We start from the raw sequence: 24,879 nt of genomic DNA on the forward strand, positions 1-24,879 counted from the left end.
TTACTACAATTTGTTCGTATTTCCATAATCAATACTTGGCAGTGCTTTTGCAGTATTTGTGAAGATACATAAAGCATCAGAAAGTTTGAATTGTCCAAGGTATGCATCCTCGGCTGAGATCCAGCCAAGGGATGATGCTCTGCCTTGTTTCAGCTTCCGTACCGCGAACAGATGCTCTTTTTGCGGTCTTTTTACTCCACGGTTTTTGCCTTTTTGTGCTTTCTGTTGTCAGTTTTGCTGTTTCAAATGGCCCCCAAGTGTAGGGCTGAAGTACTAGCTACTGTTTCTAAGTGCAAGACTGAGATGTGCCTGATAGAGAAAACCCATTTTTAGATAAGCTTCATTCAGACAGGAGTTAGGTTCTGTGGCTGGCTGACAGTTCAGTGTTAATGAAGCAATGATGTGTGGTAAATAAGATGTTCTTAAAAAGAAACACACATAAAGCAAGGTTAAATATTGATCAGTTGGTGAAAATTTTTATGACCAGGGGCCCATAGGAACCTAACTCTGTGTTTCCTCTAGGAGCAGTATTCACAATGACTTTGTAGAACGTAATTACCATACTCAGCAACAAACAACTATCTCTGTTTTTGAAAGAGAAGCCTCAGTTATCTGGTGTTTTCCCCTAACACATATATGGAGAAGGGTATCAAAAATCAAAGGCTTTCCTTGTCTGTGATTTTTGATTCGCCATTAATTTTTCAAGTGGGGAGCACTAAGAAGCAAATTGGGAGCTTTCTATATGGGACAGGGTATGTGGAGGCTGCTGGTCAGGTGCCTGGCTAAGCTTCCTGGTGGCCAGTAGGAAAGTTGCCACATACACAGTACAAAGTGATTTTCTCAGTGAGGTTTCCCTGGATTGTGCCCTTCTTTGGGCACACTCTAGGCTTGTATGTGCCCTCAGATTTTTTCTTCCAGAAATTGTTTAAAGTCTCTTGTCTCCTGATGACACCTCTCCCATTCTCTTTGTCATTCTGTTTTTATTCGTAGGGGCTCCTCAGTGGGTTAAGCCTCTGCCTTCAGCTCAGGTCATGATCTCAGGGTCCTGGGATCGAGCCCCACATCCAGCTCTCTGCTAAGCAGGGAGCCTCCTTCCTCCTCTTTCTCTGCCTACTTGTGATCTCTGTCTGTCAAATAAATAAATAAAATCTTTTAAAAATAAATAAATAAAAATAAAAACTGTCTTACTTAATCCCCCACCCTCATTTCCTAATCTTCCAAGGTGGTCACTTTCAGTCTTTAAAACTGGTTCCTTTTTTTTTTTTTAAAGTCTTTATTTAATTCCAGTTGGTTAACACACAGTGTTATATTAGTTTCAGGTGTACAATATTAACTGATTATTTATGTTTTACTTGTATCTTTATCACGCTTTTTTTCTTTAAAAACCTTTTTTATTGAAGTATAGTTAACACACAGCATGCTCTTACTTAGTTTTCCAGTTTTAGGCATTATTTACTGTCTTTTCATGATTATTTAGTGTCATGATTGATTTTCTTAAAATAAACTCTTTATTGAAATATAACACACATCCAGAAAAAGTATCCAAATCATAAGTGTGTACACCTTGATGAATTAATACAAAGTATACATTTGCATAACTACAACCCAGGGCAGAACTATACTGTGACTTGAACCCCAGAAGCTTCCCTTCTGTCTTCTTCTAATCACTTTCCTATCTTTCCTCCCCAGGGTAACCACTGTCTTGACTTCTAGCACCGTAGTTCATTTTTTGTTTTCCTTAACATGCTAATGGAATCATGCAGTACGTGTTATTCCGTGTCTGTCTCTTACCGCACTTTATGCTTGTGATGCTATTCCATGTTGTGTGTCGTTCGTGTGTTGGGCGCTGTGCTTTAATTTGAAGTTTTATGTTGTAGCCATGTGTTGTAGTAGTTCAGCTTGGTCTTTATGCTGTGGACTGAATTGTGTCTCTCAGAATCATATATTAAATCCCTAATCCCCAGTGTTTGGAGATAGGGCTTTTGTGGAGGTAGGTTAAATTAGATCATAAAAGTAGAGTCCTGATCCAGTAAGATTAGTGGCTTTACAAGAAGAGACATCAGAAAGCTGCCCTCTCCACCATGTAAGGACACTGTTAGAAGGGGGCCATCTGCAAGCCAAGAGGAAAAGCCTCACCAGAAACTAACCGTGCTGGTCAGACTCTGATCTTGGACTTCCAGACTCCCAGTCTGTGAGAAAATAAATTTCTGTTGTTTAAGCCACTGGATCTATGGTATTTTTGTTATCGCAGCCTGAGCTGACTAATAGTGCATCCTTCCGGGCTTCTGCATCCTCTTAAAGAACATGGGATCTTTTTTTGACTGCTATTTTAGTGTTTATGGATGCTTTAATGCATGTTGGAAGCAGGATATTGGGACCTTTGACCAGTAGAAAATTGACAGGAAGTGGAAGATAAGGGTATTTATTTCTCTGGTGGGTGTTTGTTACAGGTTTATTGGGCCCTCTAGGGTGACGTATATTGGGGGAAGCCCTTCTCTTGCATGAGGTCTCTTTATTCCTATTTTGTAATTTTCCACTTTGTTTCTGGCATCAGGGTGAATAAATGGAATTTCCCAAAACTTTATGCAACAAGTGGCAGGGACACTCCTCTTTCCTCGCCAGTGAGCTCCCCTGGCTTTTGCTATGCACATGCCACGCCCCCCCCCCCCAAAACTCCAAAAACTCCACAACCTTGGGAGCACGTGTGTGGTCTCTCCAGTCCCCGTCTTTCTCAGGCATTGTTGTTGCCCCCACAGTTGCTTCCTCTTTTATTGACTTGAGGTCTGAGGTCTCCCCCAGGCTCCAGTTCTGGGCCAAGGTTATTTGGTAGTTGAGTCACCCCAGCAGGGAGCTGGAGGAAGAGGGCATTACGGGCTTCCCCCTCAGGCTTCATGGCCACACAAACTCACATCATTCTAAGTAACAGTGTTTCACTTAAGGGACACTTATTTTAGTAAATGACTTAATAAAATGACTCTCTTCTACAGTTTGATTTAGCTGAATGAAACATATTTTGAGCTCCAGTTTTTGCTTTAAATACTGCTTGAATAGCAGTATTTGAAAAAGGCAATGATTAAGAATAGAATCTTTACTGTGGAAGGCGGATACTGAATAGAGCCAGAAGCAGCTAATGATCAGGAATGTGGTCATGAGAATAGAAACCAGGTCTCAGAGGTTCAGAGGGAAGAAGAACCAGAAAGACAGCATATTTGATAGATCTGACAATCAGAAGGAGGAAGAAAACAGGTTGCCAGAAAGGAGAAGGTATATCTAAGGGGTTTCTTTGGAAATTAGGAGATCCATGGATCCCACATAAAATTACTTAGGAAAGTAAAGTTTTGAAGAAAATTAATCCATTAAACCTTGAAATAATGTATTTTTTTAAAAAAGATTTTATTTATTTGAGAGAGCAAGCAAGAGAGAGCATGAGCATGGGAAGGGGTGGCAGGAGAGAGAGAAGCAGACTTCTTCCGATCAGGGAGCCTGGATGTGATGCAGGCTTGATCCCAGGACCCTGATATCATGATCTGAGCAGAAAGCAGATGCTTAACCGCCTGAGCCAACCAGGCATCCTTGAAATAATGTATTTTTTAAAATTACATTGATATCTGCTAAAACACCAGAAACCCTATTTCTTCACTCTTCTGTCTCCATCTCAAACACGTGTGGTTACTGAGTATGAATGTTCAGGGCCTCACATCAGCTCAGGAAGCATTTATCAGATGCTTCTTATGTATCTAGTAGTGTGTTGGAACTCTTAACAGGATGCCAGTCGCCAGCGGAGATGTGAACAAGGTCTTGTTTATATATTCCAGCCTCTGACTTTGCCTTTCACTTTGTTTTTTTTTTTTTTTTTTACTATAGTTTCCACCAAGACTTAACTATAGTTTTCCACATATGAAATCAGAATTCTATCTTTGCTTTTTTCAAACATGCATGCTGACTGACCGCCCCTCCTCCAATTCTGATTTCTTTTTTCTCCCCAGTTGGGGTGTCCTGGGATGGTGGGTCCTTACGTTCCAGAGTCAAGTTCACTGGGTGCCGTGTCAGCAGCATGGTTCAGCGTGTGGGCTCATAGGAAGTAATAGATAACTTAGGCAGATGGAGAGTTTAGACCAAGTAGAGCAGGGGTCGTTGTTTTTAAGTGTTACTATGAATAAGTACAGCAGTTCTTGAAGTAGGTGTGGGGACCCTTGGAGGTCTCTCTGGAGAACCTTTTAGGGAATCTGCAAAGTCAGTACTATTTTTGTAATACCATTAAGATAGTACTTTTTCTATTTTCATTCATGAACCTTAAGTAAAATTTTCCAGAGGCTACATAACATGTGGTATCACAACACATTGAATACAGGATATGTGAGAATTTCATAAAAATGTTATTTATATTAACATATAATGGGCTTTTTTTTTAGTTTATTGTGATAAAATGCACATAACTTAAAATTAACCTCTTATATGTTTTTAAGTGTATGTTTAAGTAGTATCTAATACATTTATAATGTGCAACCATCACCATCATGCATCTCCAGATCTGTTTTCATCTTGTAAAACTGAAACTTTGTATCCATGAACACTTACTCCCCATTCTTTCCTTACCCCATTCTACTTTCTGTCTCTATGAATGTGAACTCTCTAGGAACCTCATAAAGTGGAATCATTGTATTTGTCCTTTTGTGTCTGGCTTGTTTCATTTAGCATAGTGTCCTCAAGGTTCCTTCATGCTATAGCATGTGTCAGAATTTCCTTCCATTTCAAGACTGAAAAATATTTGGGGCGCCTGGGTGGCTCAGTCAGTTAAGCGTCTGCCTTCGGCTCAGGTCATGATCCCAGGGTCCTGGGATTGAGCCCTGCACTGGGCTTTCTGCTCAGCAGGGAGCCTGCTTCTCCCTCTCCCTCTGCCCCTCCTCCAGCTTCTTCTCTCTCTCTCTCTCTCTCTCTCTCTCTCTCTTACTCATTCTCTGTCTTTCAAATAAATAAATAAAATCTTTTTTAAAAAAAAGACTGAAAAATACCTACTATATGGAGACACTACATTAGGCTTATCCATTCATCACACAGTGGACGCCGGGGTTATTTCCATATGTTAGCTATTAAGTGAATAGTGCTGCTGTGAACATGGGTCTACAAAGATCTGTTTGTGTCCCTGCTTTTGGTTGCTTGGAATTGCTTCATTATATGGTAATTCTATTTTTAATTTTTTTGAGGAACTCTGTTCTGTTTTCCATAGCAATTGTACTATTTTACATTCTTAACAGCAGTGCACAAGGTTCCGGTTTCCCTACATCTTTACTGCTTGTTGTTTTCTGGGAGGTGGTTTTGGTTTTTTATAGTAGCCATCTTGATGGGTGTGAAGTGGTATGTTGGAGTTTTGGGTTGCATTTCCCTAATGATCAGTGATGTTGAACATCTTTTTTATGTGCTTACTGGCTGTTAGTACAGTTAACCCTTGAACTACATGGTTTGAATTGGGCAGGTTACTTATACATAGATTTGTTTTTTATAAATGCAATACAGTACTATAATGTATTTTCTCTTAACATTTTTGTAATACGTTTTCTTTTCTCTAGCTTACTTTATTGTAAAAACACACACAACAGGGGCACCTGGGTGGCTCAGTTGGTTAAGCGACTGCCTTCAGCTCAGGTCATGATCCTGGAGTCCTGGGATCGAGTCCTGCATCGGGCTCCGTGCTCGGCAGGGAGTTCGCTTCTCCCTCTGACCCTCTCCCCTCTCATGCTCCCTCACTCTTTCTCTCCTCTCTCAAGTAAATAAACACACACACACACACACACACACACAACACACAAAAGATGTGTTAATCAACTGTATATATTATCAGTAAGGCTTCCCATCAAGAGTAGGCTATTTGTAGCTAATGTTCTGGGGGAGTCAAAAGTTACTTGTAGATTTTTCAACAATTTGGGTGCCCCCCCATATTGTTCAGGGGTCTGCTGTGTATCTTCTTTGAGGAAATGTCTCTTCAAGTCATTTGCCCATTTTTCAGTTGGGTTTTTTGTCATTGAGTTGTAGGAGTTCTCTCTATATTCTGGATATTAATCCCTTCTCACATCTGTGATTTGTAAATACTTTTCCCATTGTCTGGGTTGCCCTTTTCCTCTATTAATATTGTCTTTTGATGCACAAAAATTTTATGAGGTCTAATTTGGCTGTTTCTTTTGTTGCCTTTGCCTTTGTATCATATCTAAGAAATCACTGCCCAGTCCAGTGTTGTGAAGCTTTTGCTGTATGTTTTCTTCTAAGCGTTTGATAGTTTTAAATCTTAAATTTAGGTGTTTGATGCATTTTGCAGTAATTTTTGTGGGTAATGTTAGGTAGGAGTCCAACTTCATTCTTCTGCATGTGGATATCCAGTTTCCCAGCACCATTTGTTAAATATTATGTTGAAATGAATCTTGTTATGTTCAATACTTATTTTTATAATTTCTCAGTATTCATTTGTAATAAGGTAAATTTTAATAGATATAACCCACATTTGGGATCATCAGTAATCTTTAAGAGTGTAAAGGAGACCAAAAAGTTTGCGAGGCAGTCTCAAAGCACTTTCCCCAGACTTTGACTCCCTTTCTTCAGTGGTGCTTCTTGCTGGATCTGGTCCTGAAGGATGTACATTAGGAATACAGCATCCTCAGTGTATGGTGAGACCATTTGTGGTCCTGGACTTCAATTGCAAAGCTGAGTTAATTATGTTCTCCAGTTCGTGGCAAAGCCTCTTTCTTCTGATATGATACTATATGTGGAAAACCCAAAAGACTCCACTCCAGATCTCCTAGAACTTGTACAGGAATTCAGTAAAGTGTCAGGATATAAAATCAGTGCACAGAAATTAGTTGCATTTCTTTACACCAACAGCAAGACAGAAGAAAGAGAAATTAAGGAGTCAATCCCATTTACAGTTGCATCCCAAACCATAAGATACGTAGGAATAAACCTAACCAAAGGGGCAAAAAGAATCTATCGTCAGAAAACTATAAAGTACTCATGAAAGAAATTGAGGAAGACACAAAGAAATGGAAAAATGTTCCATGCTTATGGATTGGAAGAACAAATATTGTGAAAATGTCTATGCTACCTAAAGCAATCTACACATTTAATGCAATCCCTATCAAAATCCCATCCATTTTTTTCAAAGAAATGGAACAGATAATCCTAAAATTTATATGGAACCAGAAAAGACCTTGAATAGCCAGAGGAATATTGAAAAAGAAAGCCAAAGTTGATAGCATCACAATTCCAGACTTCAAGCTCTGTTACAAAGCTGTCATCATCAAGACAGTATGGTACTGGCCCCAAAACAGACAGATAGATCAGTGGAACAGAATGGAGAGCCCAGAAATAGACCCTCAACTCTATGGTCAACTAATCTTCGACAAAACAGTAAAGAATGTCCAGTGGAAAAAAGACAGCCTCTTCAATAAATGGTGTTGGGATAATTGGACAGCCACATGCAGAAAAATGAAACTGGACCATTTCCTTACACCACACATGAAAATAGACTCAAAATGGATGAAGGACCTCAACGTGAGACAGGAATCCATCAAAATCCTTGAGGAGAACACAGGCAACTCTTTGACCTCAGCCGCAGCAACTTCTTCCTAGGAACATCACCAAAGGCAAGGGAAACAGGGGCAAAAATAAACTATTGGGACTTCATCAAGATCAAAAGCTTTTGCACAGCAAAGGAAACAGTTAACAAAACCAAAAGACAACTGACAGACTGGGAGAGGATATTTGCAAATAACATATCAGATAAAGGGCTAGTATCCAAAATCTATAAAGAACTTATCAAACTCTACACCCAAAGAACAAATAATCCATTCAAGAAATGGGCAGAGGACATGAACAGACATTTCTGCAAAGAAGATTTCCAGATGGCCAACAGACACATGAAAAAGTGCTCCATATCACTCGGCATCAGGGAAATACAAATCAAAACCACAATGAGATACCACCTCACACCAGTCGGAATGGCTAAAATTTATCTCCCATCTTCTTTATCCATTCATCTGTTGTTGGACATCTAGGTTCTTTCCATAGTTTGGCTATTGTGGACGTTGCCATTTGCGACAATGTGGATGGAACTAGAGGGTATCATGCTTAGCGAAATAAGTCAATCGGAGAAAGACAGTTGTCATGTGATCTCCCTGATACAAGGAAGTGGAGATGCATCATGGGGGGTTGGGGGGGTAGGAAAAGAATAAATGAAACAAGGTGGGATCGGGAGGGAGATAAACCATAAGAGACTCTTAATCTCACAAAACAAACAGAGGGTTGCCAGAGGAAAGGGGGTAGGGAGAGGGTGGTGGGGTTCTGGACGTTGGGGAAAGTATGTCCTATGGTGAGTGCTGTGAAGTGTGTAAACCTGGGGATTCACAGACCTGTACCCCTGGGGCAAATACATTATATGCTAATGGGAAAAAAGCCTCTTTCTTCACTTACGTTCCCTTTCATCCCCTTTTGTTACCCTCTCCCTTCATTATGATATCCCTAGTTCCTAGAAGTCACTTTTATTCTAGAAATGACAATATATCAGATAAGGACACCGCTGTAGGTCCACTTAGTAAATATTAGTAAAACTAATTTTTTTCTTTTTTAAAGATAAGCTTTTATGGCTGGAAACTGTAGATCTTTCTTTCTGTATCTTAGTGGCTTATTTTAAGACTGCTTGGGGTTTACTTGGCCTTTTTTGAACAAAAGTGACCGGGTAATCCATTTGTTGCCTCTGTACATGTTTCACTTGGTTAGCCTACAGATTGTTCTGGAACTAGTCTGTTTTCCTTCTTTTAACTACCAAAAGATCTTTTCTATTTTTTTTAGTAAAATGTTCTTAAAGTTTTCAGATTGAACTCCAACCTATTAGTTCATGTATTTACTTAATTATCAAGCTCCTATTGTGTGCAAGACACTGTGAGCAAGGCATTCTGGGCTGTGTAAATCTGTAAAAGCTGTGCTTCCTGCCCTTGGATCCCAGCATCAGATGAAATTAAAATATTGGATTGCTTCTCAGCCTTTTGGCTAAGATCAAGTATAGTATCTCTTCTTTATCAGTTTAATATCTGCTACATCCTCTCTCTGAGGACAGTACATGAGATGGATTTTGGGAACTAGGAAATGGAATAGGAGCTTGCTCCGTCTCCTCCGTGCATTGACCTGGTATTGCAGTATTTCCAGGAATGGTGCAGCCACCACCCACTCCTGCCTTTGGATTAAAATTTAAAAAAAATTTTTTTTAATTTTTAAGTATCACTAAATAGGGAATAGATTTGCTTCATTGTCCTACGCTTTTAGAAGTGTTTTCATTATATAATCAGTCTCGCTCTGTCTTTCTCATGTCCCACATGTCTGAGCATTTACAAAACTATTACCAGTTAGTCTATAATTACTAAATTTGTAAATTCTGTAAACATTTATTTATTCTTTTCTAGGTTGCAATAAAAATAATTGACAAAACTCAGTTGAATCCGACAAGTCTACAAAAGGTAAGGTTGGTTCAATATCCATTATTTATTAAAATGATTTTTGGTGCTAATCGCCGTCTAATAGGTCGCACAAAGACCTCGGCTGCTGTTTGCATATATTACGTTTGGTGTAGTAGCTTCCTGCTCCTCAGTGAGTGCATTGTAGATGTAATATTATAGGAGAAGTTGTGGGATTTTTTTCCTTCAGATGAAGATAATGATTTTTAAATGTTCTTAGTAGCACAAATTGAAGGCTGTACATTTTAATTGAATATTCTAGCTATTGGCTAGAACAGAGGGTTTAGTTTTGTGTAATTACTCTTATGCAGCATTATACACCTTTCTCATAGCTAATACTGAGGTCTTTAAAGTCAGCACTTTGGCTTTATTAAACTCTGTCACTGTAACTAATTAAGGACTGGTGATTAATTTGTATGAAAGGAAAATATAAAAATACAAATGATAGTTGAAAACATGCTTGTAATGCACTGTTGCAGTTTGTATCATCTGATAGAGATCAGAAGTCCTCAACCGTGTTGCATGTTAGAATCCTCTGGACCTCTTTGCAATGTCTTAATTACTAGTCCAGAGAGATGTTATTGCTCAGGTTAAGGCCTTGGCATAGGTATTTCACTGGTGCAAATGATCTTCATAATAAAATCCTTCTAGTTCTTTTTAGTCTTCCAAAGCCTTTATATCATTCAATTTCTAGATTTGGCCTGTAGTAGTTGGGGTTTTAGCGACCTTGAACTAGGACAAGAAGTCTGAATTAATACCCTGCTCTGCGACATAATCAAATGTCTAATTTGACCTTGAGCCAGTTACTTTACTTAACTTCTTTTTTTTCCCCTAGTTAATTTTCTTAACCTCATGTTTCTGGTCTTTAAAATAGTGATAACTTCATCTTCTCAGGATGGCTGTGTTAGTAAAATAATGCACTTAAAAGAGCTCTGTAAACTTCATAGCATTTCACATATAAGATATTGTAAGTGTTTTGCCCTATATAAATTCCTAGTGTTTTCCTAATGGGTATTTTCTGTTTGTATCATCATAATGTTGAAGTTCTGTCTGTGTGTATGTGTGTGTGTGTGAGAGAGAGAGAGAGAGGTGGGGAGGAAGGGACTTTACCTTGCGCTAAAAATGGTACTTAACAAGTGGTTCTGTATGCGGGAGTGAGTCTTAATGGCATTCAAGATGGCCCTGGAATGGATCCAAAAATTCCAGTCCTTTCTTCTGAATATAAAACTGTCTATTATTTTAAAACTTTTATTTCTTCATATATCTAAAGACTTGGTATTAGTAAGTTAGGGGTTACTAAAATTTGGTATTCAGAACTAAAATCAACATATAAAGAAGTTTACTGAGGATTCTACTTCAGTATCCTAACGTTACAAATCTCACACTATTCAAGCATCCTTGCAGATGACTGGAATTCTAGCAATTTTCTAGTAAGAATTTTATTGTGGTTTTATCTTTAGTTGATTGTAATTTTTCCCTCCTTCCTTGCTTTTTTTCATTATTTTGGCTAAGAATGTTTTATTGCTGCTATTCTTTTATTATTTTTTTTAAGATTTTATATATTTATTTGACAGACAGATATCACAAGTAGGTAGAGAGGCAGGCAGAGAGAGAGAGAAAGGGAAGCAGGCTCACCACAGAGCAGAGAGCCCGACGCAGGGCTCGATGCGGGGCTCAATCCCAGGACCCTGGGATCATGATCTGAGCCGAAGGCAGAGGCTTTAACCCACTGAGCCACCCAAGCGCCCCATCTTTTATTATCGTTATTACAAATTATTTTTGTCACATCATTATCAGTTTAGTACATAATAGATTGTATGGTTAGGCTGATAGTGTGATTATGCATATTTATATCAGCTTATTAATTTGGGCACATAATATAATAGGTAAGACCTTAAGAAGCTAGATCTGTCCAGGTTAAATAACTTGATAAGTGTAGTATTTTAAGCTTACCGGCCATTATTTTATTTTTTATTTTTCTATTGAAGTATAATTTACATACAGTTTTATATTAGTTTCAGGGGTAGTCCCGTACATTATTCAGTGCTCGTCATGGTAAGTGCACTCTTAATCCCCTTTGCCTTGTTCATCCATCCCTCACCCACCTCCTCTCTGGCAGCCACCAGTTTGTTCTCTGTATTTAAGAGTCTGTTATTTTGCAGGCGCCTGGGTGGCTCAGTGGGTTAAGCCTCTGCCTTCAGCTCAGGTCATGATCTCAGGGTCCGGGGATCGAGTCCTGCATCGGGCTCTCTGCTCAGCAGGGAGCCTGCTTCCTCTCTCTCTCTCTGCCTGCCTCTCTGCCTACTTGTGATCTCTGTCTGTCAAATAAATAAATAAAATCTTAAAAAAAAAAAAAGAGTCTGTTATTTTGCTATGGACATTGGGGAAGGTATGTGCTATGGTGAGTGCTGTGAAGTGTGTAAACCTGGTGATTCACAGACCTGTACCCCTGAGGCTAATAATACATTATATGTTAATAACAAATTTAAACAATTTTTTTAAAAGAGTCTATTATTTTGGGACACCTGGGTGGCTCAGTTGGTTAAGTGTTCAACTCTTGGTTTTGGCTCAGGTCGTGATCTCAGGTTGCAGGATTGAGCCCCATGTTGGGCTCCGCATTCAGTACAGAGTCTGTTCGTCTCTCTTTCCCCGCTTCCCCTTGTTCTCTCTAAAAATGAATAAATAAAATATTTTGTTTTTCAAGTGTTGTTTGTCTCTTTTTTTCTTTGTTCATTTGCTTCATAAATTCTACATTTGAGCGAAATCATGTGGTATTTGTCTTTCTCTGACTTACTTCACTTAGTATTCTACTTTCTAGATCCATCCATGTTGAAAATGACAAGATCTTGTTCTTTTCTATGGCTGAGTAATATTCTTGTGTGAGTGTGTGTGTGTGAGTGTGCGTGTGTGTGTGTTTGTGTGTGTGTATACACATCTTCATTACTCACTCATCTGTGAATGGACACTTGGGTTACTTCCACATCTTGGCTGTTGTAAATAATGTTCCAAGAAACATACAGCTGCATGTATCTTTTCAGTTTAGTGTTTTCATTTTCTTTGGGTAAATATTCAGTGGTGGAATTACTAATCTTAACAATAATTCTATTTTTAATCTTTTGAAGAACCTCCCTGATGTTTTCCATAGTGACTGCACCAGCTTCCATACCCACCCACAGTGCATTACGGTTTCTTTTTCTCCACGTCCTCTCCAACTTTTGTTATTTGTTGTCCTTTTGATTCTGACCTTTCTGACAGGTGTGAAGTGTTACCACATTGTGGTGTTGATTTGCATTTTCCTGGTGATGAGTGGTGATGAGCATCTTTTTCATGTATCTGTTGGCCATTTGGATGTCTTCCAGGGGAAAAATGTCTATTCAGATCCTCTGCCCATTTTTATTGGATAATATTTATTTTTTGGTGTTGGGTTTTATACGTTCTTTATATATTTTGGATTTTGACTCCTTATTGGATATATCTTTTCTCATTTAGTAGGTTGCTTTATGGTTTTGTTGATGCTTTATGGTTTTAAAGATGATGGCTTCCTTTGCTGTGTAAAGGCTTTCTATTTTGGTGTAGCCTCAATAGTTTAATTTTGCTTTGGTTTCCCTTGCCTGAAGAGGCAAATCTGGAAGACTGTTTCTTTGGTTGGTGTCGAAGAAATTACTGCCTACGTTTTCTTCTAGTTTTATGGTTTCAGTTCTCACATTTAGGCCTTTAATCACTTTTGAGTTTATTTTTGTGTGTTGTGTAATAAAGTGGTCCAGTTTTATCTCTCTCTCTCTCTCTCTCTCTTTTTTTTTTTCTTTTTTGAGGAATCTCCCCCATACTGTTCCAGTTTCATCTTTTGCATGTAGCTCTGTCGTTTTCCCAGCACCATTTATTGAAATTTAGGGCATTGTTTAAATTGCATGTATTAGTTCCTATTCTTTTCTTATAAATTAGAAGCATTCTCTACATATTTCTGTACAGTTGTTTTTCATTGAATTCCTTTTCCATGGAGACGTTCCCACAGGGTAGAGTTTACATGGGGTCCTTTCTCTTGGAATTGTACTTCCTACAGTCTTTTTTGTTCCCCAGCACCAAGCACAGTTTTATCACATCATATCTTTATATTGTAATTTTAAGCCATGAAGCTTATACATTTCTCAGTGTTTATCATGATGAGCACCGAGTAATATATAGATTGAGTCATCATATTGTACACCTGAAACTAATATAGCACCTTAGAAGCTAACATCCACTTTATTTTTTTTTTAAAGATTTTATTTATTTATTTGACAGACATAGATCACAGGTAGGCAGAGAAGCAGGCAGAGAGAGAGAGGAAGGGAAGCAGGCTCCCTGCCGAACAGAGAGCCCGATGCGGGGCTCGATCCCAGGACCCTGAGACCATGATCTGAGCCAAAGGCAGAGGTTTAACCCACTGAGCCACCCAGGCGCCCCGAACATCCACTTTAAGGAACATTCTGCCATCAACAAAATACAATTTTTTTGTACTGCCACTACCAAAAAATGTGGACTGTCTCATTTAAGGAGTGTTTAAACACAAGTGTTAAAATAGTGTCCTTTTCAACATGTTCAAATTATTCAGGCTTACACATTGAATTGTGCACAGTTGCAAACTAGTGTTACTTTCACAGACAGGTTTCTTCATTGTTAGATTCATTTCTTCATGTTAGATTCTAGTAAGAGGTATTCTGAACTTTGAACTATGAGTTAGATCAGCTTTTTTTTTTTTTTTTTTTTTTAAAGGTCAGCCTTTTAAATGTGTACCTATAATGGTTTTGAAAGCAGCAGATATAAGAAATATATTAGTCTTCTTTTTGGTTTTACAAAGTTATTTTTAGCTTTGGTTTGGTATATGCGAGTAATTTTTTATTTATTTATTTGACAGACAGAAATTACAAGTAGGCAGAGAGGCAGGCAGAGAGAGAGGAGGAATTAGGCTCCCTGCTGAGCAGAAAGCGCCATGCGGGGCTCGATCCCAGGACCCTGAGATCATGACCTGAGCCGAAGGCAGAAGCTTAACCCACTGAGCCACCCAAGCGCCCCTATGCGAGTAATTTTGCTGGGTCTTATTTTCGTCTGTCATTAAGCTACTTATGGCTCATTTTTAGAAATTTGTTTACCTATTCAAAATGCTAGTCTCTTGGGGCACCTGGGTGGCTCAGTGGGTTAAGCCTCTGCCTTTGGCTCAGGTCATGGTCTCAGGGTCCTGGGGTCGAGCCCTGCATCGGGCTACCCCCTCTCTGCCTGCCTCCCTGCCTACTTATGATCTCTCTCTCCCCGTCGAATAAATAAAATCTTCAAAAATGCTAGTCTCTATTAAGACATTCCAGTATACTCAGTATATCCCATCTAAAGTTATTGCTGTTCTTTTTCAGTCTCGGAGTAGAATGTTAACATGAAGAGAGAATATGGAGTGATGGTTAGGAGCATTGTGAAGCCTGGCCACATGGATTCAAATCCAGGCTTAATCTGTGTGACAAGTCGTTTAACCTCCCCAGGGTCTTAATTTCCCCACTTATAAAATGGGAATAATAATAATAGTAGGTCATAGGGCTATAGTAAGAATTAAATGAGTTGACATTTATTTTTTTACTTTCTTCTTTTAAGTTTTTGTTTAAGTTCCAGTTAGTTTTAACATTCAGTGTAATATTAGTTTTAAGTGTACAATAGAGGCATTTCAGTACTTCCATCCAATGCCCGGTGCTCCGTGCAGTAAGTGTGCTCCTTTAGCCCCAAAACCTACCTCACCTATCCATCCTCCTACCTCCCTTCTAGTAACCCTTTGTTCTCTGGAGTTAAGGGTCTGTTTCTTGGTTTGCCTCCCTCTCTTTTTTTCCCCTTTTCTTGTTTGTTTTGTTGCTTAAATTTCACACATGACTGAAATCATATGATATTTGTCTCTTTCTTTTCTTTTTTTTTTTTTAAGATTTTATTTATTTATTTGACAGAGATCACAAGTAGGCAGAGAGGCAGGCAGAGAGAGAGGAGGAAGCAGGCTCCCTGCTGAGCAGAGAGCCTGATGCGGGGCTCGATCCCAGGACCCTGAGATCATGACCTGAGCCGAAGGCAGCGGCTTAACCCACTGAGCCACCCAGGCGCCCGATATTTGTCTCTTTCTGCCTAATTTATTTCGCTTAGCATTATACTCTTCAGATCAATCCACATCGTTGCAAATGGAAAGATTTCATTCTTTTTTGTGACTGAGTAATATTCCTGTGTATGTGTGTAAAATCTTATTTATCCATTTGTCAGTTGATGGACACTTGGGCTTTTTCTGTAATTTGTCTGTTGTAGATAATACTGATATAAACATGGGGGTGTGTGTAACCTTTTGAATTAGTATTTTTGTATTTGGGTAAATACGCAGTAGTGCAATTGCTAGATCACAGGGTAGTTCTATTTTAACTTTTTGAGGGACTTCCATACTGTTTTCTACAACAGCTACACCAGTTTTCATTCCACCAGTGGTGCAAGAGGGTTCCCTTTTCTCCATGTCCTCGCCAATACCTGATACCTGCTGTTGGTTGATCTTCTGTTTTTAGCCCTTCTGGCAGTATTGAGTTGATACCACATTGTTGTTTTAATTTGCATTTCCCTGATACTAAGTCATGATGAGTTTCTTTCATGTATCTGTTGGCCATCTATATGTCTTTGGAAAAATGTCTGTTCATTTCTTTTGCCCATTTTTTAGTTGGATTATTCATTTTTGGGGGTGTTGAGTTGTACCAGTTCTTTATATATTTTGGACACTAACCCTTTATTGGATGTGTCACTTACAGATATCTTCTCCCGTTCTGTAGGTTGTCTTTTAGTTCTGTTGATTGTTTCTTTTGCTGTAGTCCCAGTCGTTTGTTTTTTTATTTTGTTTCCCTTGCCTCAGGAAAAGTATCTAGAAAGACGTTACTAAGGGCACCTGGGTTGCTCAGTGGGTTAAGCTGCCTTTGGCTCAGGTCGTGATCCCAGGGTCCTGGGATGCAGCCCTGCATCGGGCTCCCTGCTCAGTGGGGAGCCTGCTTCTCCTTCTCCCACTACCCCTGCTTGTGTTCCCTCTCTCACTGTGTCTCTCTGTCAAATAAATAAATAAAATCTTTTTTTTTTTAAGTTACTATGTAAATAAATTAATATTTAAAAACCCTTAGAAGAACAGAGAATAGTCCCTAACCCATGATAAGGACTGAATGAATGCTTGTCATTATTATGTGTCCTGCTAAATACTAGGCTTTTGTTTGCTTGGGTTTGGTAAAAGATGTTTTTTGTTTGTTTAAAAATTTCTCCTTGGGGCGCCTGGGTGGCTCAGTGGGTTAAAGCCTCTGCCTTCGGCTTGGGTCATGATCCCAGGGTCCTAGGATCGAGCCCCGCATTGGGCTTTCCACTCAGCAGGGAGCCTGCTTCCCCCTCTCTCTCTGCCTGCCTCTCTGCCTACTTGTGATCTCTGTCCAATAAATAAATAAAATCTTAAAAAAAAAAAAATTCCCCCTATAGGAAATAAGGAAAGCTTAAGAATTGAGCAGTAGGTTCTGGCTCAGTCTCTTTTGTAGAACTTAATTGCAGTGCACTATTTCCGGTAATGACAGATATTTGAGCATCTAAACGATTTTTATTTATTTATTTATTTGAGAGAGAGAGAGAGAGAGAGATCACAAGCAAGCAGAGAGGCAGGCAGAGAGAGGGGGAAGGAGGCTCCCCACGGAGCAGAGAGCCCGATGTGGGTTCCAGGACCCTGAGATCATGACCTGAGCCAAAGGCAGAGGCTTAACCCACTGAGCCCCCCAGGCGCCACAGATATTTGAGCATTTAATGCTGAGCATTTTTCTGGGTGTATGACTTATATGAACCCATTGTATTAGTTTGCTCACACTGCTACAACAAAATACCATGGGTTGAGTAGCATATAAACAGTAGACCTTTATTTCACACAGTTCTAGAGGCTGGGAAGCCCACCATCAGGGTGTCGTTCTGATGGGGTTCTGGTGAGAGTGCTCCTTCTGACTTGCAAGGAGCTGCTATCTTGCTGTATTTTCATGGCAGAGGGAGAATGAGAAAGCACCTTCTCTGATGTCTCCACTAATCCCATCGTGAGGACCTACCCTAAGACCCATCTAAACCTACCTAACTCCTAAATGCCCCATCTCCAAATGCTGTCACATGGTGGGTTAGGGTTTCAACATATGAATCTTGGGGGATTAAAGTTCAGTCCGTAGCATTCATTCACCCTTTACAACTTTGTCAGCTAAGTTTCATTATTAAGGAAAGAAAGGCCAGGGAGATTTGAAAACCTGCCCACAGTCCTTTAACTTACAAGTGATGGGTACTTGGGCAGTCCTTCCAGGGCAGGTATAGTCAGCTTTGAATCGAGCATTACTGAACTCTAAATGCAAATGTGTTTGCCACAGTTTGAGATAACGGAGTACTTCGGTAAGCCTAAGGTCACGACTGAATGTTTGTTACCAGGGGATTCACTGTCTTTAGATACTATAGCCTGTGCCTCCCATGTTCTTACACATAGAAGTGTTGAACTTTTTCACATTAGCTAGTCTGATGGGTATGTTTTCATCTTCATGCTCTGTTGATTTTCCAGTGAGGAGACTGATTGAGAAGTAGATCTAGTTCAGCTCTCTAGCTAGTAAGTGGCGGGGTGAGCATGTAAATCCTGCTCTGACTCCAAAATACAACTCTTTCCACCACCACCCCCCGCCCCCGTGTCTCCTTACTGTGATTAGTTAAATTTCCCCAATTCAGGATTATGAGAACTAGAACTGGAACTAACCCTAGATCTTCCTTTATGGTTCCTGTAAAGAAGTTGGTAGTTTAAAGTTGGGAGGAATATTTCAAGTACATAAGAGAAGTAGGCCTTGTATTCCTCCTCTCTCTCCAAACATTGCATAAGCCATGTCAGTGGCTATTCAGTCATTCATTTAATACACTTATTATTAAATACCTACTATATGCCAGACACTGTTCTAAGCAATGTTAAGTTCCTGCTTTAATGGAATTGACGTCCTAGTAGGAGAGCGGCAGCAAACAGATACATAATGTCTTGTCACATCAGTGCTATGAAGAAAATAAAGCAAGGTGTATTAACTGTATTTCCCTATTTCCTGTTTTCTTAATATTCTAGCACCTGGGACTATGCCGCCCTGGGAGAGACCGCCCCTCCCAGGGCAGCTAATTCCTAGAAATAGCAGACGACTCCCCTGTAAGTGTACTGTGTATGTGCAGACGCATTAATCCAGAGTTCATACTCAGAACCACCTCCTTTATCTGGCTCTTAAACTCTAGGAGGCAATATTCCTTTGCCCTAATCATCCCAGGCCCAGGTGCCAGACAGCTAGAGACTGTATTTATACCCCAGAGCCTACTGAAATGGTCCAGATAATCCAGTCTACCCTCCTTGACCTTGCGTTTCCTGTGGAAACCAAGATACTCTTTCCTATGCTTTCCCCTTGCTCCTTGTGCCTTCTGACTAAGCCTGGTGCTTTCCCATGTGGCTCCAGATGGCACTGTGTGCCCCCCTTCTCTTGTGAACTGTTAATAACAGTTACCTTTTTAGTGCCAGTCCTGATGTGTTGGCTCACCATACCTAAATAATAATAAAACCTACATTTTAAAACATAGGCTGAAGAGATAATATTGAAGGAATATGTAGATTTGAATGAAAAGTAGGGGTGACCTCTTACTCATTTATTTAAGAAACATCTGTGTCCTCCTGCACCAAGGTCTGTGATGTCTCCAGTGAGTCAGATAAAGTGGACTTATTTGGTGATAAGGGTGAACCCAAGTGGTTTGCAATAAAATTTTACATAGGCCTCGAAGGATCTAAATACATATATTTTTTAAGATTTTATTTATTTACTTGACAGAGAGAGATCACAAGTAGGCAGAGAGGCAGGCAGAGAGAGAGAGAGGAGGAAACAGGTTCCCTGCCGAGCAGAGAGCCCAATGCGGGACTCGATCCCAGGACCCCGAGATCACGACCCGAGCCGAAGACAGTGGCTTAACCCACTGAGCCACCCAGGCGCCCGGATCTAAATATTTTTTACCAGTGTGCCTGAGTGGTTCGGTTGGTTAAGGCACTGACTCTTGATCTCAGCTCAGGTCTTTATCTCAGGGTCTTGAGTTCAAGCTCCACATTGAGCTCCACACTGGGCCTGGAGCCTACTTATAATAATAATAGTAACTATTATTACAATAAATAGTTTTTACCGAGTAAAAAAGATGGAAAGTCCTTTGTAGTCTTATTGTGGTGTTGGCGTGGGGGCACTAAGTGTTAGCAGGGGGACTGAGTGCACAGCCTAAGGGGTGGTGCAACAACAGGCTGGGGAGAGCTGGGTGAGTGCAGAGTAGTGCGTGCAGGAGGCTGCTGCAGGGCTCCCATCGGGCCCTGTGGGAGCCCCTGGTACCCAGTGCTTTTAAGGAACAGTCATCTATGTGCAGTAAACTTTTCAGTGATTCCCTGACCTTCCCTTGGGTTGTTCTAAGATTTTCTTATGTTAGAAATACTCAGTCTTCTTGGTGGCAGAAACTTAATTGTCACCATACTCTGCCACAATCCATTTAAACACTAATTCTTTTTTTTTTTTTTTAACTGGAGCCCCTTAATTTAAAGCAAGAAATTTATAATAATTGCTCAGAATATGTATTTATGACAGCTAGTTACTTGGCCAGTTTTAAACACATCCAGGGACAGAGGCACACTTCTTACCTTACGTCATCTTGTTATCTTGTTCCAGTGGTGGACGACTCTAGTTAATAGATTTTTTTCCCTTTAGTTTGCACTAGCATCTGTCTTCTAGAAATGTCTACAACACTGTTTTCTATTCTGCCATGTAGAGCTAGGGAGGTCAAATCTATCACTGCAGACATAGCCAGCTCTTCTGAGTCTTCTTGGTTCCTTCTCCAGAGTCAATACTCAGCCTCTTGGGCCAGCCACAGGAATTGCTCTCGACACAGGCCTAATTTATTTGATACCTGCAACTGTTTTTTTTCTTACCTGAGTTCGGTAACTACTGAAGTTCATTTAATTGGATTTCTGCCACAATTCCAGTCTACTGAGTTATTTTTGAATAGTGAGTCTCCTGTTCGCTGTCACTTCTAGTTTGGTGCTGCATGAACTAGATAAGGATGTCTTGATCCAATTAAAGTATCTGACAAGGCCCTTCAGTGAAGACTCCATCTTTTAGTTGATCCTGCTGACCCAGTAGCAAAGCACTTTTTGAGTTAAGATTCAAGGACTATTCTTCAGTCTGACTTTTAGTAAGAGAGAAAGGGAAATCCTGTGTTTAAAAATAATTTAGTGAAAATTAATGAAGGAAAAAAAAGAATGGACACTAAGTTCAAGTATATGCAAAATACAGTAGGTTGCTGAAGGATTATTTAATTACTGTTGACTACAGATTCCTTTTATAAGAGTGTTTTTAGGGAAATCTACTTACACCCACTCAGCCTGTTTTCTTTTTAAAGCAAGTGTTTGTTTTGGAGACACTGCTAGTGCTCAGAGCTCTGTAACAGTAGTGGCCTTTTTGGCATCCCAGAGAATGTTCGCTGTGGGACAAATCAGGGAACTGTATAATTTGAAGGCAGAGAGAGAACCCAGTTCGTGCTTTTCATGTGGTCTACAATGTAGTTACTTTTATTGCTACTACCACTGGGTTACTTGGGTCTTTTTTGCTTCAGACTTCTTAAACCAGTCATTTTCAACCCTTGCTGTGTAGTAGTATCATCTGTGGAGTTTAAAAAAAAAAAAAGTTTCCTTCAGAACACACCCAACCTCCCCAGTTCTAGCTTGATTGGCCTGGGGTGAAGAGGAAGGTTCCAAAGTACACAGCCCAAGTGAGAATGGCTTCTAGACCATTTGGCTTTGGTTCCCTTGTAAGTTCGTAATTTCTCTTATCTCCCACAAGGTCACCTGTTTTAAAAATGACTCTTCCCTCGGTGGTCTAAGTCTTAGACATTGCTGTCGCTGCCATTGCCAGTAGTCCACCTCCCCTCCGTCTCATTTCCTGGAATGCCTCCGTATCGGACTTCTTTCTTTCCCCTTTCCCATCAGGTAGGCACAAGTCATTTTGGGAACCTTTTTCTTTTTTTTTTCTTTTTAAAGATTTATCTGTTTGACAGAGAGAGAGAGAGCAGAAGTAGGGCAGAGCAGCACGGAGAGGGAGAAGCAGGCTCTTCGCTGAGCAGGAAGCCCAATTTGGGGCTTGATCCCAGGACCCTGGGATCAAGACCTGAGTCGAAGGCAGCTGCTTATCTGACTGAGCCACCCAGGCGCTCTGGAAACCTTTTTCATTGAACAAGTCTGTTCATCTTTTCTGTATACCTCTTTTTTCCAGCTTGACTTGTAGCAAGCTAGCAGTTTAGGACATTAACAACAGTAGTTACAAGGGTTCTGTTTATTATTTACTGGCTCAATCCCAGTACAGTGTCTACATCCAGATCAGTGTAATGAATCTGGTAAACTCAAAAAACAGGGTAGGGCACGTGAAATCTAAAACCCTTCTTGAGGGCGCCTGGGTGGCTCAGATGGTTGGCCATCTGCCTCTGACTCAGGTCATGATCCCAGAGTCCTGGGATCAAGTCCTGCATCAGGCTCCCTGCTCAAGGCCTTCTTCCTCTCCTTCTGCTATTCCCCCTGCTTGTGCTTGCTCACTCTGTCAAATAAATAAATAAAATCTTTTTAAAAATTAAAAAAAAAAACTCTTCTTGATTGTACATATTCAAAGTATTGAGACAAAATATATGTATATTTCTTTATTTTTAAATTTCAAAAGCTGTAATAGAAATGCAAGAAAATAGGGAAATCCCTTTTACGAAGATGGCACTGAAAGCTAAGAAGGAAGCCCCTGTCCCTCCCAAAGCCGAAGCCAAAGCAAAGGAAGCCAAGAAAGCGGTGCTGGAAGGCGTCCACATTCACAAAAAAAAGAAGATCCGCACATCACCTACGTTCCGACGACCCAAGACTCTGCGTCTCCGAAGGCAACCCAAATACCCTCAAAAGAGTGCCCCCTGGAGAAACAAGCTTGACCACTATGCCATCATCAAGTTCCCCCTGACTACTGAGTCAGCCGTGAAGAAAATAGAAGACAACAACACACTTGTGTTCATGGTGGATGTCAAGGCCAACAAGCACCAGATCAAACAGGCTGTGAAGAAGCTCTATGACATTGATGTAGCCAAGGTCAGCACCTTAATCAGGCCTGATGGAGAGAAGAAGGCATACGTTCGGCTGGCCCCTGACTATGATGCTTTGGATGTTGCCAACAAAATTGGGATCATCTAAACTGAGTCCAGCTGGCTAAATCTAAATACAGTTTTTTCATGATTAAAAAAAAAAAAAAAGAAAGAAATGCAAGAAAATAGAGCTTCAGTGTTGCCACTGCTTTATGGGGAACTTTTCAGTTTATTACAAGACTTATTTTTGCTTTGGTAGAAAATAATGCAGCTTGATATTTCAAGTAGATTGTGAATTTGAGAATATATAATTTATTTTTATAAATTATAACAATTCTTTTTTTTTTTTTTTTTAAGATTTTATTTATTCATTTGACAGACAGAGATCACAATAGGCAGAGAGAGAGGGAGAAGCAGGCTCCCTGGTGAGCAGAGAACCCGATGTGGGGCTCTATCCCAGGACCCTGAGATCATGACCTGAGCCGAAGGCAGAGGCTTTAACCCACTGAGCCACCCAGGTGCCCCAAATTATAGCAATTCTTATACCAATTATAATTATACCACTATATATTATAATTGTAGCCATGATTCATGATGCTATTTTATTTTATTTTGTAAAGATTTTATTTATTTATTTGACAGAGAGAGAGATCACAAGTAGACAGGCAGGCAGAGAGAGAGGGAGAAGCAGGCTCCCCGCTGAGCAGAGAGCATGATGCGCGGGGCTCAATCCCAGGACCCTGCAACCATGACCTGAGCCAAAGACAGAGGTCTAACCCTCTGAGCCGCCCAGGCACCCCTCATTATGCTATTTTAGAAAAGTCCCTAAAGAACCAAATATTTTAAATCGGTTAAACTTAGAGCATGGCATGGACCCATTTGTAGAAAATCAAAAATTGGGCACAAATTAGGTCTTTGGGAGAGTCATACTAACAACAGTAACAGCCAAAATCACAACCCCATACTGAGTGTGTCTTGTGTGCCAGGAACTATTCCAAGCTTCCCACCTCTCAGACTCCTTTAATCATGAGAGCACCAGAATCCCCGGAAGGTCATGTCACCTAGACTCACTCAGGGAGTGCTAGAGCCAGGCTGGGCCAGGTGTAGTGCTCCAGAGCTCAAATTTTTTTTTTAAGATTTTGTTTATTTATTTGTCAGAGAGAGAGAGAGCAGCAGGCAGAGGGAGAAACAGGCTCCCCTTTGAGCAAGGAGCCTGACGTGGGACTCAGCCCCACGACCCTGCAATCATGACCTGAGCTGAAGGCAGGCAATTAACTGACTGAGCCACCCAGGCTTCCCCAGAGCTGAAATTCTTAATGACTGTGCACAGCACCTATATCACACATTGCCTGTTTTTAACATCAGCCCTGTGACACAGCTTTTTTTTTTTTTTAATCTATATTTTACAGATGAGCAGACTGAAGTTTTCTAACGTTTTGCAGCTTGTTCAGTCATCCAGTGAGGAAGCGACTGCACTAGAGTTAGAGCCTTGTTCCACCATGTCCCCTTGGAAGGGATCAGGTCCAGCCCCTTCCTTATGGGGATAGCAAAGGAGTGTACTGAAGTTCAGCTTGTATATGGTGGATACCCAGTAAAATCTGTTAAGTGCCAAATTTATTTTAACACTAAAATATCATCTCATATTACCCTGATTCCAGGAATTTGACCACTAGAACCTGGGATTTTGGGGAGTGGAAGAATCTCTTTGTCTTGGAAATATTTAATATAAAAATCCATGTTGCTGCTGCTTTTATTTTGAATTTTTAAAAATTGCTTAATTTTATTAGTTAAATCTAAGCAATTATTTTAAATTAGTTTTAATTTTTATTAACTGCTTTACATACAAAAAAAGCTGGATGTTTATAGTGTAAATATAATGGGAAATAAACACCCATTTACTTCAAGAAATGGATCATCAGTACCTTATAAATCGCTCACACTGCGGCCCTCTCCAACTTGATTCCCCTTCTTCCTTTCCCACCTACCAGGTAACCACTGATGAGGATATCCTTGTTGTTTTCTTGATTGTCTTTATAATTTCACCATATATGCATTCTCTCATTAAAATAGTGTAAAGGTTGGGGCGCCTGGGTGGCTCAGTGGGTTAAAGCCTCTGCCTTCGGCTCAGGTCATGATCCCAGGGTCCTGGGATCGAGCCCCACATCAGGCTCTCTGCTCCTCAGGGAGCCTGCTTCCTCCTCTTCTCTCT

The 24,879-nt window shown here is 40.2% G+C and overlaps 2 protein-coding genes and 1 non-coding gene across 9 annotated transcripts in view; all 3 read left to right on the forward strand.

Annotated features, from left to right (window-relative positions):
• MARK3 (microtubule affinity regulating kinase 3) overlaps positions 1-24,879 on the forward strand; it is a 120,788-nt gene that overhangs the window by 37,438 nt on the left and 58,471 nt on the right. For all 7 annotated transcript variants that reach the window (XM_032345408.1, XM_032345401.1, XM_032345404.1 and 4 more), the window contains exon 3: positions 9,444-9,497. In XM_032345408.1, the coding sequence (XP_032201299.1) occupies positions 9,444-9,497 (54 nt within the window). The remainder of the gene's footprint in view (positions 1-9,443; positions 9,498-24,879) is intronic.
• On the forward strand, positions 9,014-9,205 carry LOC116592286. The gene has a single exon (XR_004286448.1). It is a non-coding gene; the product is annotated as a U2 spliceosomal RNA (small nuclear RNA).
• LOC116591938 (60S ribosomal protein L23a-like) lies at positions 9,447-22,779 on the forward strand. The gene is made up of 3 exons (XM_032345409.1): positions 9,447-9,497; positions 21,404-21,549; positions 22,271-22,779. The coding sequence occupies exon 3, from the start codon at positions 22,282-22,284 to the stop codon at positions 22,777-22,779; it is 498 nt and encodes a 165-aa protein (XP_032201300.1). The 5' UTR covers positions 9,447-9,497; positions 21,404-21,549; positions 22,271-22,281.

This window comes from Mustela erminea, chromosome 5, assembly GCF_009829155.1.
Source record: "Mustela erminea isolate mMusErm1 chromosome 5, mMusErm1.Pri, whole genome shotgun sequence".
NCBI lineage: Eukaryota > Metazoa > Chordata > Mammalia > Carnivora > Mustelidae > Mustela > Mustela erminea.